The sequence below is a fragment of the Nycticebus coucang genome, chromosome 10, assembly GCF_027406575.1.
Source record: "Nycticebus coucang isolate mNycCou1 chromosome 10, mNycCou1.pri, whole genome shotgun sequence".
NCBI classification, from domain to species: Eukaryota; Metazoa; Chordata; class Mammalia; order Primates; family Lorisidae; genus Nycticebus; species Nycticebus coucang.
The window spans coordinates 19,825,521-19,841,929 of NC_069789.1; the positions used below are offsets into that span (position 1 = coordinate 19,825,521).

The following is a 16,409-nucleotide window of genomic DNA, read 5'->3' on the forward strand; positions in this document are numbered from 1 at the left end:
ATAACCAGAATCTATAAAAAACTCCAGCAAATCAATGAAAAAAGAGCAAACAACCTCATTAAAATCTGGGCAAGAGACATGAACAAAATCTTTTCTCATGAGGACAGATGAATGGCGAACAATGTCATGAAAAAATGTTCAGATCTCTGGCTGGTGGGATCTGCTTATAATCATCCCTTTGAGGATACAGGGAGTCAGCAAGGGACTTCTGGACACCAAAAGGAGGACAAAAACAGTGGGAAACTGGCAAGTGGTTGCGTGTGTTCGATCAAACTAATCACGCCGGCAACTGTAAGTACAAGCAGCAGTGAGACTGCAAACCAGAAAGGCCTTACCTGTGAACTGTGTCAGTGTTTTTGGACTTGGCAGTCAGTTGAATTGCCGTGGGGAGAGCTTGAGCAGGAGTGTGGAGAACTTTGGGCATTGTCTGGGGCCCCAGACAGAGCCGTTGAGCTGGGCTGCAGGGAGCCATTGTGAGAGAACTGCCCCGGCAACCTTCACCCTCAGGGTCCCAGAGCAAGGATCAGGCGGGACCTAGTAACCTAGTGACTGAGCAGCGTAAAGGCGGGGACTGAGCTCCCTTACAGCCTAACCCTCAGGGGCAGAGTAAGACAGATTTGACATACTGGAGGCTCGGGCTGTTGCCCTGGGTAGAGTGCCGTGGTGTCACAGCTCATAGCAACCTCAAAAGCCTGGGCTTGGCACCACCCGGACCTCCATAAGATCTACACTGCGACCCTGCACCCAACCGGGCCTCCACATGCCCTGATCAAGGAACTGCGGGAGCCGCGCAACCCTGTGTCCTCCCTACTGTGTCCTCCCAGCCCCCACATTGGCCCACTCTCTGGCCAGGGATACTGGTAGCTGCGTGCCCTCCGGAGCCCTCCCTGCCTCTGCGCAGAGCCCTTCTATTGGCCAGAGACTGCTGGAGCCTTGGGTTATCTGTGTCAAAGTTACTGGGCGACAGGCACTCCCAGAACAGTGCGCACCACCTCCCACCCTGTTGCTAGATCCAAGTGTGTCACACGCCGGAGCTGCTTCCACAACCAGAACTCCCAGCTGGAGCAGCCCCAGAGGAACTACACAGGGTCACTCCCTACAAAGATCCAGCAACAATAGAGTGATCCTGCTGGGGTCTAATCTGGGAGAGACACCTCCCCAACACTGAGGATGGCCAGAGGCAACGGTGAAAAACAATCATGAGGCGAAATCAACAGAAAAACTCTGGCAATATGAATAATCAGAGTAGATCAACTCCCCCAAGGATCAATGGGACAGACACAGCACAAGATACCATGCACAAACAAATAGCTGAGATGTCATAAATTGAATTCAGAATCTGGATAGCAAATAAGATTGAATTAGAACTCCAAGCAGTAACCCAAAAGATATCTCAAGAATTCAACAAATTCAAAGACCAAATGACCAAAGATTTTGACACATCGAGACAAGAAGTTGCATCCCTCAAAGATCTGAGAAACACAGTAGAATCCCTCAGTAACAGAATGAGCAAGCAGAAGAAAGGATTTCTGACATTGAAGACAAAGTTTTCTAATGCTCCCAAACTCTCAAAGAGGATGAGAAATGGAGGGCAAAAACAGATCACTCTCTCAGAGAACTCTGGGATAATTTGAAGAAAACCAATATTCGTCTTATAGGGATCCCTGAAAGTGATGAAGTAGCCTCACAAGGCACAGAGTCTCTTCTCCATGAGATTATGAAGGAGAACTTTCCAGACATGCGAAGAGATCCTGAAATTCAGATAGCAGACAGTTTCAGAACTCCAGCACAACTCAACCCAAATAAGACATCCCCCAGACACATCATAATCAATTTCACTAAAGTTAATATGAAGGAGAAAATACTGAAAGCTGCCAGACGAAAGAAAATCATTACCTACAAGGGCAAGAATATTAGAATAACTGCAGATCTCTCTGCTGAAAACTTTCAAGCTAGAAGAGGATGATCATCGACTTTCAATCTCCTAAAACAAAATAACTTTCAACCCAGGATCCTGTACCCAGCTAAACTGAGCTTCATTTATGACGGAGAAATTAAATACTTCAACGACATTCACATGTTGAAGAAATTTGCCATAACTAAACCAGCTCTCCAGGATATTCTCAGACCTATACTCCATAAAGACCAGCGTAATCCTCCACCACAAAAGTAAACTCACCCGGAAATTTTTGATCAAATTCCAACTTCCACATTCACAAAAGGATTAAAAATGTCCACTGGACTCTCGAAAGGCTTATCAATATCTCGAAAGGCTTATCAATTAATGTGAATGGTTTAAACTGTTCTCTAAAGAGGCACAGGTTGGCCGACTGGATACAAAAACTCAAGCCAGATATCTGCTGCATACAAGAATCGCATCTTACATTAAAAGACAACAAAACAGTAGACTCAAGGTGAAGGGATGGTCATCTATACTCCAGGCAAATGGAAAGCAGAAAAAAGCAGGCATTGCAATCCTGTTCGCAGATGCAATAGGCTTTAAACCAACCAAAATAATTAAGAATAAGGATGGACACTTCATATTTGTTAATGGTAATACTCAATAATGAGATCTCAATTATTAATATTTATGCACCCAAACACAATGCACCTCAATTTATAAAAGAAACTCTAACAGACATGAGCAACTTGATTTCCTCCACTTCTATAGTAGTTGGAGATTTTAACACCCCTTTAGCAGTGCTGGCTAGATCCCCCAAAAAGAAGCTAAGCAAAGAATTCTTAGATTTAAACTTAACCATTCAACATCTGGACTTAACAGACATCTACAGAACATTTCATCCCCCAAAAACTGAATACACATTCTTCTCATCAGCCCATGGAACATACTCCAAAATCGACCACATCCTAGGCCACAAATCTAACCTCAGCAAATTTAAAAAAATAGCAATTATTCCTTGTATCTTCTCAGACCATCATGGAATAAAAGTTGAACTCAATAACAACAGGAACCTGCATACCTATACAAGAACATGGAAGCTAAACAACTTTATGCTGAAGGATACATGGGTTATAGATGAGATTAAGAAGGAAATCACCAAATTTTTGGAACAAAACAACGATCAAGACACGAATTACCAGACCCTCTGGGATACTGGAAAGGCAGTCCTAAGAGGGAAATTTATAGCACTGCAAGCCTTCCTCAAGAAAATGGAAAGAGAGGAAGTTAATAACTTAATGGGACATCTCAATCAACTGGAGAAGGAAGAACACTCCAACCCCAAACCCAGCAGAAGAAAAGAAATAACCAAAATCAGAGCAGAAGTAAATGAAATTGAAAACCAAAGAATTATACAACAGATCAATAAATCCAAAAGTTGGTTTTTTGAAAAGATCAATAAAATAGATAAACCTTTGGCCAACCTAACCAGGAAAAAAAGAGTAAAATCTCTAATTTCATCAATCAGAAATGGTAAAGATGAAATAACAACAGACCTCTCAGAAATTAAGAAAATCCTTAACGAATACTACAAGAAACTCTACTCTCAGAAATATGAAAATCTGAAAGAAATCGACCAATACCTGGAAGTATGCCACCTACCAAGACTTAGCCAGAACGAAGTGGAAATGTTGAACAGGCCTATATCAAGTTCTGAAATAGCATCAAATATACAAAATCTCCCTAAAAAGAAAAGCCCAGGACCAGATGGCTTTACATCAGAATTCTACCAAACCTTTAAAGAAGAACTAGTACCTATACTACTAAACCTCTTCCAAAATATAGAAAAAGAAGGAATATTACCCAACACATTCTATGAAGCAAACATCACCTTGATCCCCAAACCAGGGAAAGCCCCAACAAGAGAAGAAAATTATAGACCAATATCACTAATGAATATTGATGCTAAAATACTCAATAAGATCCTGACAAACAGAATCCAACAACACATCAAAAAAAGTATACACCATGACCAAGTGGGATTTATCCCAGGGTCTCAAGGCTGGTTCAATGTACGTAAATCTATAAATGTAATTCAACACATAAACAAACTAAAAAATAAAGACCATATGATTCTTTCAATTGATGCAGAAAAAGCTTTTGATAATATCCAGCATCCCTTCATGATAGAACACTTAAGAAAATTGGTATAGAAGGGACATTTCTTAAACTAATAGAGGCCATCTACAGCAAACCCACAGCCAATATCGTATTGAATGGAGTTAAATTGAAATCATTTCTACTTAGATCAGGAACCAGGAAAGGTTGCCCATTGTCTCCATTGCTCTCTAACATTGTAATGGAAGTTTTAGCCATTGCAATTATGGAAGAAAAGGCAATCAAGGGTATCCACATAGGGTCAGAAGAGATCAAACTTTCACTCTTTGCAGATGATATGATCGTATATCTGGAAAATACTAGGGATTCTACTATAAAACTCTTAGAAATGATCAAGGAATACAGCAATGTCTCAGGCTTCAGAATCAACACCCATAAATCTGTAGCCTTTATATATACCAACAATAACCAAGCTGAAAAAACAGTCAAGGACTCTATTCCTTTCACAGTAGTGCCAAAGAAGATGAAATATTTGGGAGTATACCTAACAAAGGATGTGAAAGATCTCTACAAAGAGAACTATGAAACTTTAAGAAAAGAAATAGCTGAAGATGTTAACAGGTGGAAAAACATACCATGCTCATGGCTGGGAAGAATCAACATTGTTAAAATGTCTATACTACACAAAGCAATGTATAATTTTAATGCAATTCCTATTAAAGCTCCATTGTCATATTTTAAAGATCTTGAAAAAATAATACTTTGTTTTATATGGAATCAGAAAAAACCTCGAATAGCCAAAACATTACTCAGCAATAAAAACACAGCAGGAGGAATCACGCTACCAGACCTGAGACTATACTATAAATCGATAGTGATCAAAACAGCATGGTACTGGCACAAAAGCAGAGAAGTAGATGTCTGGAACAAAATAGAGAACCAAGAGATGAATCCAGCTACTTACCATTATTTGATCTTTGACAAGCCAATTAAAAACATTCAGTGGGGAAAAGATTCCCTATTTAACAAATGGTGCTGGGTGAACTGGCTGGCAACCTGTAGAAGATTGAAACTGGACCCACACCTTTCACCACCAACTAAGATAGACTCTCACTGGATAAAAGATTTAAACTTAAGACATGAAACTATAAAAATACTTGAAGAAAGTGCAGGGAAAACTCTTGAAGGAATCGGCCTGGGTGAATATTTTATGAGGAGGACTCCCCAGGCAATTTAAGTAGTATCAAAAATACACTACTGGGACCTGATCAAACTAAAAAGCTTCTGCACAGCCAAGAACATAGTAAGTAAAGCAAGCAGACAGCCCTCAGAATGGGAGAAAATATTTGCAGGTTATACCTCCGATAAAGGTCTAATAACCAGAATCCACAGAGAACTCAAACATATTAGCAAGAAAAGAACACGTGACCCCATCTCAGGGTGGGCAAGGGACTTGAAGAGAAACTTCTCTAAAGAAGACAGATGCACGATGTACAAACACATGAAAAAAAGCTCATCATCCTTAATCGTCAGAGAAATGCAAATCAAAACTACTTTGAGATATCACCTAACCCCATATAAGAGTAGCCCATATAGCAAAATCCCCAAACCAGAGATGTTGGTGTGGATGTGGAGAAAAGGGCACACTTCTACACTGCTGGTGGGAATGCACACTAATATGTTCCTTCTGTAAGGATGTTTGGAGAATACTTAGAGACCTAAAAATAGACCTGCCATTCGATCCTTTAATTCCTTTACTAGGTTTATACCCAGTAGACCAAAAGTTACAATATAACAAAGACATCTGTACCAGAATGTTTATTGCAGCCCAATTCATAATTGCTAAGTCATGGAAGAAGCCCAAGTGCCTATCGACCCATGAATGGACTACCAAATTGTGGTACATGTATACCATGGAATATTATGCAGCCTTAAAGAAAGATGGAGACTTTACCTCTTTCATGTTTACATGGATGGAGCTGGAACATATTCTTCTTAGCAAAGTATCTCAGGAATGGAAGAAAAAGTATCCAATGTACTCAGCCCTACTATGAAGCTAAATTATAGGTTTCACATGAAGGCTATAACCCAACTATAGCACAAGACTATGGGGAAAGGGCCAAGGAAGGGGAAGGGAGGGGGGAGGTATTGGTGGAGGTAGGGTAATGGGTGGGGCCACATCTACGGTGCATCTTAGAATGGGTACAGGAGAAACTTACTAAAGGCAGAATACAAATGCCTACATACAGTAACTAAGAAAATGCCATGAAGGCTACGTTGAACAGTTTGATGAGAATATTTCAGATTGTATATGAATCCTGCACCTTGTACCCCTTGATTGCACTAATGTACACAGCTATGATTTAACAATAAAAATAAATAAATTTAAATTAAAAAAAAGAAAAAGAAAAAATGTTCATTGTCTCATATTATCAGAGAAATGCAAATCGAAACTATTTTGAGATGTCACCTAATCCCAGTGAGAATGGCCCATATCACAAGGTCCCAAAAGACCTTGAGGAGAAGGTCTTTTGCAGGTGTGGATGCAGAGAGAAGGCCACCTTTCTGCACTCTAGTGGAACGAAAAAGTAGTACAGTTTTTATGGAAAGAAGTATGGAGAGTCCTCAAAGAGCTCAAAGTGGACCTTCCATTTCATCCTGTAATCTATTGCTAGGTATCCACCCAAAAGAAAAAGCCTTTTTATCATAAGGACATCACTTGAATAGTATGCTAATTTACAATTACAATTTCTTAATGCTAATAACCAGGGTTTCTCTCCTTGAACTGGTCCCACTGTAAAACAAAACACACTATTGAAACTTGTACACCATTCAGATCTGGACACCCTGGGGCAGGCTGATAATTTGACTCCCTTTCTAATAATGCTTTTTCTATTTGTTCAAAGAGGCTAGAGAGAAACTGACAGATTGACATAGTAATTCATGTCTGCCAGCCAGTGTTCCTATAAAATTGGGTGAATTGTATTTCATGTTTCTGTAGTTCTTGATATCTCCATGGTTTCCTCTATAATTTTATGAACAAGGCAGCTTCTTGGAGCAGTATATCAGTTGGCTTTACATATAAATAAGAATCCCTGTAAATATCCTGCTCCGTGAATTATCTGATTCCTCAATTTCAATTCACTGCTTGCCTAAAGCCAAAAGTAACTGTCTGGGTTGCAACAATTCTTGACCAAGACAGTACAGCAAGATGAAAAGCATTTGTTTGTTTCTGGCTTTACATTCTGTTTTATTTTAATTCCCGAAGTTGCTGCCTTGATGTGTGTCTAAACCTGAGTTACCTCCTGTCCCGTTGTAGTTTTTGCAATTGAAAGCTGACATAGAGATTGATACTGGGGACTTCCCAGGTTGACCTCTTAACCCTTCTTCCTTCTTTTCTTGCCCTGAAAAATACAGCCTTCGGAAACTTATCTAAGATTTTTTTTTACTCCAATTGCCTATTGAGTGGGAAGAAGAGAAGAATAGAAGGCATCTCTCCTCTTTCTGTTTCCTCCTTATCATTTCTCCCTTAATTTTAGGTAAAGACATGTTAATGATATGTTGGTTTGGGGCCCACACAGGCCTATTACCTTCTGCACCGCCTAACCTGGCAGCTAATTTCCAGTGATTAGTGGAATCACAGGTTGCAGAAAATCAAGCATGCTGATTCCAAGAGCATTCCGTGGTAGAATGGTCAAGTGGGAACTTCCTGGTGTGGCAGTTTTCTTGTTTTGACTCTTAGATCCTGGTATCCAATCACCTGCACTTTGTACTCTGAGGATCCTGATGTTGTGTTTTCATTTTGCTTTTTGGCATGTGTTGTTATGCCGTTCACTGGCATTTGTCCTGCCTGCTTTCTGTTGGACCCTGGCACAATACTGCACCCATGCACATGGCACACAGTCCCTCACACAGCACTGTGCCCAGTGGGCCTCAGCATTGACTGACCCTCTACTTTACCACCAGGTTCCTCCTGGGATCTCACTGTCCTCCTTCCAGAGTGCTTATGAAGCAGGGCTTATGAAGCCATCAGCTTTCCAATCATTGTTTGTAAAAGGTGGAGGAAGGTTTGGATGCTTCCTAGAAACTTCTCATGCATATAGATCTCTGTTCCAGAAGCCCTGCGTTCTTGTCACCACAATAGCTACCTACTTTGAACTTGCCTGGAATTTATCATTTTGGGAGGGAAAAGCATTGTGAGGAGGGGGTGAAGTAGCTTTCTAGTACAAACAACATTTTAGTAGAAGTGATTATCACTCTCATGAAGTGTTTTCTCAGTTATTTGTTGGTCACGGTTGGTGATGAGGAATAGCCGCCAACAACAACAACAACAACAACAACAATTGTGTGAGTGGAGGGGAGAGCAGGCTGTTCACAAACAGTGTTTGTCTTGGAGAGATTATATGTAGCTGTGAGAATTATATTTGCCAACAAATCCCATTCAATTGTGTTCAGATTGCCAAACTAAAATGAGGCATAAAATTCTGAGTTGAATTAACCCCTTTCAAGGTTTTCCACAGTAAAACATGTTTTCTAAGTTTGGAACCAACTAACTTTGGCAGCCTACGGTGTGTGCCACCAAGGCGCGCACACACACACAATAGACCCTCTGAAAGTTGACCACTCAAAGGACTGTTTTGTAACAGTCAACACACGGAGGTGTTGAGTGAAAGGGTGTCATAGAACATTTCAGCTTGTTTATGGCAGGAAAATTAGCAAAGATTGTAATTGGCTGAATGGAATCCTAGCTTCCTGTCTTACTTTGGTTCTTCCAACTGTAGGTGGACGGGTCTATTGGAATACAAAATGGGTTACCATGGTCCTAAAGTTAGGTGGGAAATGGATTTCTGAAATTACCTACTGCCTACCCAGCATCTGCTTGTCCCTGACAGTGACTGGATATATTGTAGCATCTTCAGATTGGAGCACCTCCCTGGATTTGTTTTTGGAGATCCTCACCCTTAGAAGGACAAAGGGGCAGCATTAGAAGCAGCCCTTCTGAAATCAGTGTAAAACTTCTATGACAAGAGCTTCAGAGGGCAGAATGTAGAACACCAGTGGCCTCCAGCTTCTGGCTGTATCTTGCCGAAGAGCCGAATTCTGTGCTCAGAATGAAAGTTCACCCAGCTGCTTTCAGAAAGCCTGTTAGCTTCCCTGTGAGTCTTAGGCCGTATCCATGAGATAGACATGTGCAGAAAGTGACAGGCAGCTATGGAGACTTCCCCACCTGTTGCTGATAATTAGAAACTATCTGTGCCCAGATCTTTTTTTTTTTTTTTTTTTACGAGAAGGCATTTTATTATTACTATTTTACTATATAACATATTAATGAATATACCACATTGCATTTTCTCAAATGCCATCTGAGGCACATTTTTCTTCGATTCCCTGGAAAACCTCAGTATCATCTGTCCTTTGGAGGATTCAGTTTCTTACGACGAGTGTGATACTGTCCACGAGGATACCAACGGTGCTTAGTAGTAAAGAACATTTTGCTAAGTTGTTCTATCATGGGTCCTTGTTCAAGGCGTTCACTTTTTTCTGCTAATCTGGTTTTCAGCACTTGATCATGTGTTTCTTCATTATTACACACAGGATCTGGTAGAGGAATAGGTTTTGTGTGTTCATATGGAATGTCCACAGAAGGATGGTAGCATACTATTGTCCTGCCATCAGATGTCAAAGCAAGCTCCACTTTGCAATTATAGTCATCTGGTAGAGAAGAATATGTAGATTTATGACAAACACAATATAAAGCTCCATTTTGGATTGGAAATAAATGTTTCAAGATACTTCTCTTTGATATCACCCATTTTACTGCTGCTCCAGCCATGGTGTATCAAGATACTTATGAAAAAAGATGTTTTGAAGAAACACTGCTTTTAAAATCTGCTTCTAGGAAAAATCAATTTTCATCCCTTGACAGCGTTTCACCGTGAGCCCGCCATCTTGTTTCAATCCTGTGCCCAGATCTTTAGGATAACCTTGGGCCTTTGATAATTGGCTTTTCCTTTCTGAGTCCTATTGGAATTTCTCCAAGCCGTATTTGAATATAAGTGTTCCCTGAACAATCATCATGCTACGTCCCATATTTTCTTCTGGTATTAAGTGAAATGGGATGTTACCATTTTGACTTGCATTTGGGCTGACATAGCAACCAATTTTGAGGTGTCATTTGTGTCTTGTACCCAGACCTCAGTGTCCACCCTCCAGAGATTTGCTTTGTTTGAAGGGTGTGATGATCTTTATGGTTTCCCCCCCATCAATGACATTCCTGGAGCCTCAGTGCCTCTTCTCCCCTCCTCATACCTTAGCAAAGTCAGCACTTATATCATTAGTAAATTCCATGCCAGTTTTCGTGTGATGTCTTGGTCCTTCAGGGAAGTTGTCTGTGCCTGTGAAACTCACTAAGCCCATTTTCTTTCTGACTCCTTCTGGGCATCTTCAAGTGCTGGCTAAGTCTAAGCAATACCTGGAAATAGTTGATGTTTAGCATAGCTTTTAGGTTGAATCTTAGAGGAAGCCCTGCCTTATAGGTCCAAAATAGTCAAATGTCAGCAGTTTTGTATGTTTTAAACAAAGAAAGTATAAACTCCTGGAGATCAGGAGGTCACGTGTTCATTTTTGTTCAGACCCTGCTATCACAACATCCCAGCACAGTGCCTGGTAAAATTACTGGAGGAGTCAGTGACTGAACGGATGAGTGAATCAGTGAATTTGTTCCCCATCCAAATCGCTCAGTTCTAACTCCTGCATCTATCTCCTTATTATCGGACGATGACTCTTCATTCCACACATACTGTGTTCTGAAAACAGCAAGCTGTCCTGTTAGTTCAAGCTGATGGTGTGCTCTGATGAATGGGGAGAAGCAAGTCAGGGGCTGACAGTTGGGGTGAGATTAAGAAGGGCTTTGCGTGCCACTCTCAGTAGTTTGGGCCTTACTTCACAGCCAACTGGGAATTATCATTGGGTTTTGAAGCAGAAACCCAGCTATATTTGGGTTAACTGAACATAATCTGTATTTTAAAAGAAAACTTCAGGTATATTTATTTTTCCTCTGCTGGGCAGAATGCTAATATTGAAAAGAACGATGTGCTTATCTCAGAGAAAGGGATAAATTATGCGCATTCAATCCTACAAAGTCATTCACATAACACCGCGTAAGCCTGATTATACGTGATTAATAATTGCAGATTGCCTGATTGCTGTGTTGTCTTGCCTGGGATGGATTTGTAGATAATAAAAGATTTATCTGGTTGCAAAAACCTCTCTCACCAAAAGAGTGTTTAGCTGACATTGCTAAAAAGCCTTCATACATGTGTGACAGTTGAGGTGACTGGTAATGTCTCAGAGATACCAGGAGGCAGGAAGCCTGCACAAGGACTTTAGAGATTTACATCATGGCCCTCACTCTGTGCACCCCAAAGCCTTCTCCTGTTCAGCCGCGGCTTCTGACCTACCGTCACAGCATCATCAACAGGAGGCAGACTCCTGATGGGTATTAGTCATCAGATTCCTTCAGGTGTAATGAATTGCCTTTCTCTGACCATCTCATTTCATATGCTGGCTCCTTTCAAAACTTTGTGAGCCTGATCCCTGAACTTGACACAACCCATCTGAACTTCTAGGCAGAGCACAGGTGCTTGAGAAAGGTTTGAATAAGAAAACGTTTCTGTCCTTTTCTGCCCGGTTTTCTGCCAGTGCTCTACCCCCACTGCTGCCGCCACCAAGCTCATCTCGGGGCAGGGAGAGCTGTCCCTCTTGCAAAATAAGGGTCTCTTGCTCACCTTCGGAGCTTCCAGAAGTCTACTGGCCATATGCCAGCTCCGGCATCTGTGACAGTGATTAAACATGTGCTTTCGCTGGTGGTGTGTCTGTAAGTTATGACTAAGTGCCCAATAACCAGACTGGGAATTCTGGAGCTGGAAGTGCCTGATGGTCAGGAATCCAGGATTGCTCCTTCACACTTAGAGATGGGTGCAGAGCTGCCCAGGGTTAAGTGTCCTGCCCAGTTCTACCCAGCTATTTAGTGCACGAGCCAGACCTGGCACCGAGGACGTTAGCACAGGGCTCGTCCGCTGTGCTCTGCTTTCTTCATTATACCCGTCAGACAACAGCTTTGGTGAGCCTTTTAAAGCATACAACAAATTAGATCACTATTCTGTTAAAAATCTTCCAGTGACTTCTCGGCCCACCCAGAAGTAAATCCAAAGTCCTTAACATGAGGCCCTCAGCTACCTTTCCCACCCAATCTCCCTGTGCTCCCTCCTGCTCACTCTGTCCCAGCTTCCTTGGTGACAGAGGGACCCACAGCAGGGTCATTCCTGTCTTGAGGCCTTTGCACACATGCGTTTCTCAGTCTGGGTTGCACCTGCCTCAGACCGTGCATGGCCTTTCCTCGTTTATTACTCAGGGGTCCGGGTCTCGATCTCTCCTAAGATATCCCCTGCACACCCACCTCCAGCGTAGTCTCCTCATGTTGATACATTCTTCTATATTTATTGCTTCATCTTTTCGTGCCCTCTCCCCAGTAGAAGGTAAGCTCCATGATGCGAGGACCTCTATCTCTTCTTTACTGTTGTGTTCAGTACCTACCGTAGTGGCTGGCACACACAAAATACCCAGAATACAGTTTTTAATCAATGAATGAATGGATTTACTTTAAGCTTCCTCCAAATCTTTTGTCATTTACTTGCTAGGTTAATAGAAGCCCCAGATTAAAACCTTTCCATTTTAGTTTGTCTCATACTTTTGGAGCATGCATTTTGCACCTGGCCATAGTTTGTATGTTGTGGGGTTAACCAAGCATACCACTGCCCGTGTTCATAGGGGGCTCACACATTTCATAAGGACCATTACTGGACAGAGAAGATTCCAGGTAATTGCTCACACACATGAAAAACTGGTGGAAGTGTTGGGATTTTAGGGGAATTTAGATTTTACAGTCCAAACCTAGCACATGCACTTGCCCACATAATATAGCCCCTGACAAACTTCACTCATTAAATTATCCAGATGAACCATAAAGGTGTCTGAGTTTGCCTTGCCAGGAAGTCCACGCGGGCTATGGGGACTGTGTGGTCAGGATCACTGTGACAGGCGGTCACTAGGGAAGACTCCTGCAAACAGACAACAGTATCACAGGCCAGTGCCGGGAGTAGGAACGGTGGTGCTGGCCATGGGGTGGTCAGATCATGCGTTTTGAACACAGCAGGAGAGAAGCAATGAAGGATGCTGCAGTGTCTTCACATCCACCTCTCAGCATCTGGGGCGGCAGTGGGCTGATGCACGAGGGCACAGCAGCCTTTCAGAAGGTTCCTCTGCTGCCTCTGGTGTGCAGGAAGCATGGAGGAGGGAGGGCAGTCAATTGTGGCCTGTGGCGGACAAGTCTTATTATGCACAGGGCTTCCCAGAATTGTTCACGCCTCTTGGAAGACAGAAAATGAGTGTGTGCATGGCCACTCTGGGCAAGGGGACAGTCAATTTCCTGCTGGAGAAGATAGCCTGGAGTTCCAATTTGGGCAGATGGTTAGAGGCAATCAGCAGTGTAGAGAATGGAAATAAAGAGACAGGAAGGAGACACACTGATTTACTAGATATGATAGGATGAAAAGGAACAGACATGCCTCCCAGGTCTGAGGCCTTTGAAAATGGGAAAACTCCCTGTGAAAGAACGCTTTCCTTTGTAGAGCGGATGTATTTTTCAGTATGTGGAAAGGTGGATGCTGTAAGATCTTGTCTGAAGAGCCCAGAGAGCAAGCAGCTGATAAATTATAAATAAGCCTCCTTGGGCTGACAGCTTGGCAGTATGCCGTCAGTCACAGAGGTTGGTGCCTCCTGGCCCTCGCTTGCTTGGTGTCATTCATTGACTTGGTCATCCTTTCCAGGTGCTGGACACTGTGCCATGTGCTGGAGGCACAAATGCAAACAGGGCTGGGCCCGGCCCACCACACACTGAAGGCTCAGCTAAGACTTTGCCTTGGAGCGGGTAAGAGTCATGAAAGAGACACCCACAAACAGGGCACACGGTGCTGGCACATGGGCAGAAGAGACTCTCTTCCAAGGGTTCCCCACACACTGCTGAGTTGCTGAGGCACCTGAAACTTCAGTGTGCAATACTGCATTCAGAAGGTTCCTTGGTCTATTCCTTGTTTATTTTGTTTAGTTTTTTAAGTTCACAAGTAATACATGAACATGTTTTTATCATAAAAGATACACTCATAGACAAAGGGCTAACAAACATATGAAAAAATGCTCATTGTCCCTAATTATTAGAGAAATGCAAATCAAAACCACCCTGAGATATCACCTAACCCCAGCGAGAATGGCCACCTCACAGTGTCTCAAAGCTGCAGATGCTGGCGTGGATGTGGAGAGAAGGGAACACATTTACACTGCTGGTGGGACTGCAAACTAACACAACCTTTTTGGAAGGAAGTATGGAGAAACCTCAAAGAACTCAACCTAGACCTCCCATCTGATCCTGCAATCTCATATTGGCCATCTACCCAGAAGAAAAAAAAAATCCTTTTATCATAAGGACATTTGCACTACACTGTTTATCGCAGCTCAATTTATAATCACCAAAATGTGGAAACAACATAAATGCCCATCAATCCAGGAATGGATTAACAAGCTATACCGTGGAATATTATTCATCCACTAAAAAACATGGAGACTGTACATCTTTTGTTCTAACTTGGATGGAGGTGGAACACATTCTTCTTAGTAAAGCATCACAAGAATGGAGAAGCAAGAATCCAGTGTACTCAGTTTTTATATGAGGACAATTAATGACCTAGTGTCCAGGGGATTGGGGGAATAGGGGAGCAGAGAGAGGGAAGGGAGGCTGGGGGGGTCATGGTGTTTGGCATGCCTCTTAGGGGAGGAACACATTTATAAGAGGGACTTTGCCTGACAAATGCGATTAGTGTAACCTGGTTCTTTGTGCCCTAAATGAATCCTCGGCAATAAAAAAAAAAAAAAAAAAAAAAGAAGATACACTCTGTTCAGAAATACTCAGAATAAAAAGCCCTTTATCCATTTCCACTAACCAACTTCTACTCCTTCTTAAAAACCACTATTATTAATTTGTCACAGACTTTTCTTTTTTGAGACAGAGTCTCACTCTGTCAACCAGGCTACAGTGCCCTGGCCTCAGCCTAGCTCACAGCAATCTCAAACTCCTGGGCTCAAGTGATCCTCCTGCCTCAGCCTCCTGAGTAGTTGTGATTACAGGTGCCCACTACAGTACCTGGCTAATTTCTCTGTTTTGAGTAGAGATGGGATCTCACTCTTGCTCAGGCTGTTCTCAAACTTGTGAGCTCCCATGATTGTCCTGCCTCGGCCTCCCAGAGTGCTAGGATTATGGGCACGAACCCCTCACCCAGTGGTCCAGAACTTTTTCTCACTTATATACACCCCAAAATACATGGATTTCTTTGAGGATTATTGTTTATTATTTAAATTGGACTCTTCCCTCCACATTAGTTCTTTCGCTTACTGTGCCTTAGATTTCCATACCTCACGTGTCTGTCTTAAACTGCTACGTTTGCATTCCATGGGACGACTGGGCCATGTTGAGTTGAGCCTGCTTCACTTAGTACATAGTTAATTATTTTCCCCAAGCAACATTCATGCCAGGCTGCTGAGTGGGGGCAAGAGGGGAGTTTTCCCTACTGGGCTTTCTTTGTAAGAAGCAAGGCTCCTGTCCCATAAATGCCAACTGCAAGCTGTTGTTACTTGCCCTGGGGCCACCACAGAAGAGCGTTTCTGGACATTTCTGCACACAGAGAGCACGGGGTTGTTACAGAAATGCTATTTGGATTACACGACACTGTGAAAAGCCTCCCCCAGATGTCTGAGCCACATACCTGTTGTGGCAAAGTGCAGCAAATAAAGTGACTGGTGGTAACAAACATCTCTGCTCTCTAGTTGAAAGAGCCTCTACCACTCTCTGCCTTAAGTAGACCAGTGTCACCCATTTATACTTGTAGACTAATCCTAGAGGCACCTGTGTTCTCTTACTTTGGGGCAAAGTCAGATGTCTTGGCTTCGCTTCCCCACATAGCATTTTTGTACGGTGGGAAACTCTTCTAACATCTTCAGGCCATAAATTCCAAATTTGTGGTTTTCAGGCAAAGGTCATGTGAGATGATGTAGGTCAACCCTTGCGACTACACAGATGGACCTGTGTGAATGGCAGGGACATTATTATTTACATTCATTTGCAACTCTACAACCATGCCTCCCAACACAGTTCTTTGCCAGAACATATATTTGAGAACAAAAGGTGTTATCTGACCCCTCACAGGTTATCTACTCCCAGATAACTTTTCTGATTTATCCCTACTGTACTTCTGGGTGAAATAATACCTATAAAAACACTCCG

The 16,409-nt window shown here is 42.4% G+C and overlaps 2 protein-coding genes across 2 annotated transcripts in view; one reads left to right on the forward strand and one right to left on the reverse strand.

Moving 5' to 3' along the window:
- SLC35F3 (solute carrier family 35 member F3) overlaps window positions 1-16,409 on the forward strand; it is a 486,918-nt gene that overhangs the window by 193,666 nt on the left and 276,843 nt on the right. The gene's annotated exons all lie outside the window — the stretch shown is intronic.
- Window positions 9,297-9,973, reverse strand: LOC128597254 (39S ribosomal protein L42, mitochondrial-like). Its single transcript, XM_053607478.1, has one exon. The coding sequence runs from the start codon at window positions 9,849-9,851 to the stop codon at window positions 9,423-9,425; it is 429 nt and encodes a 142-aa protein (XP_053463453.1). The 5' UTR covers window positions 9,852-9,973; the 3' UTR covers window positions 9,297-9,422.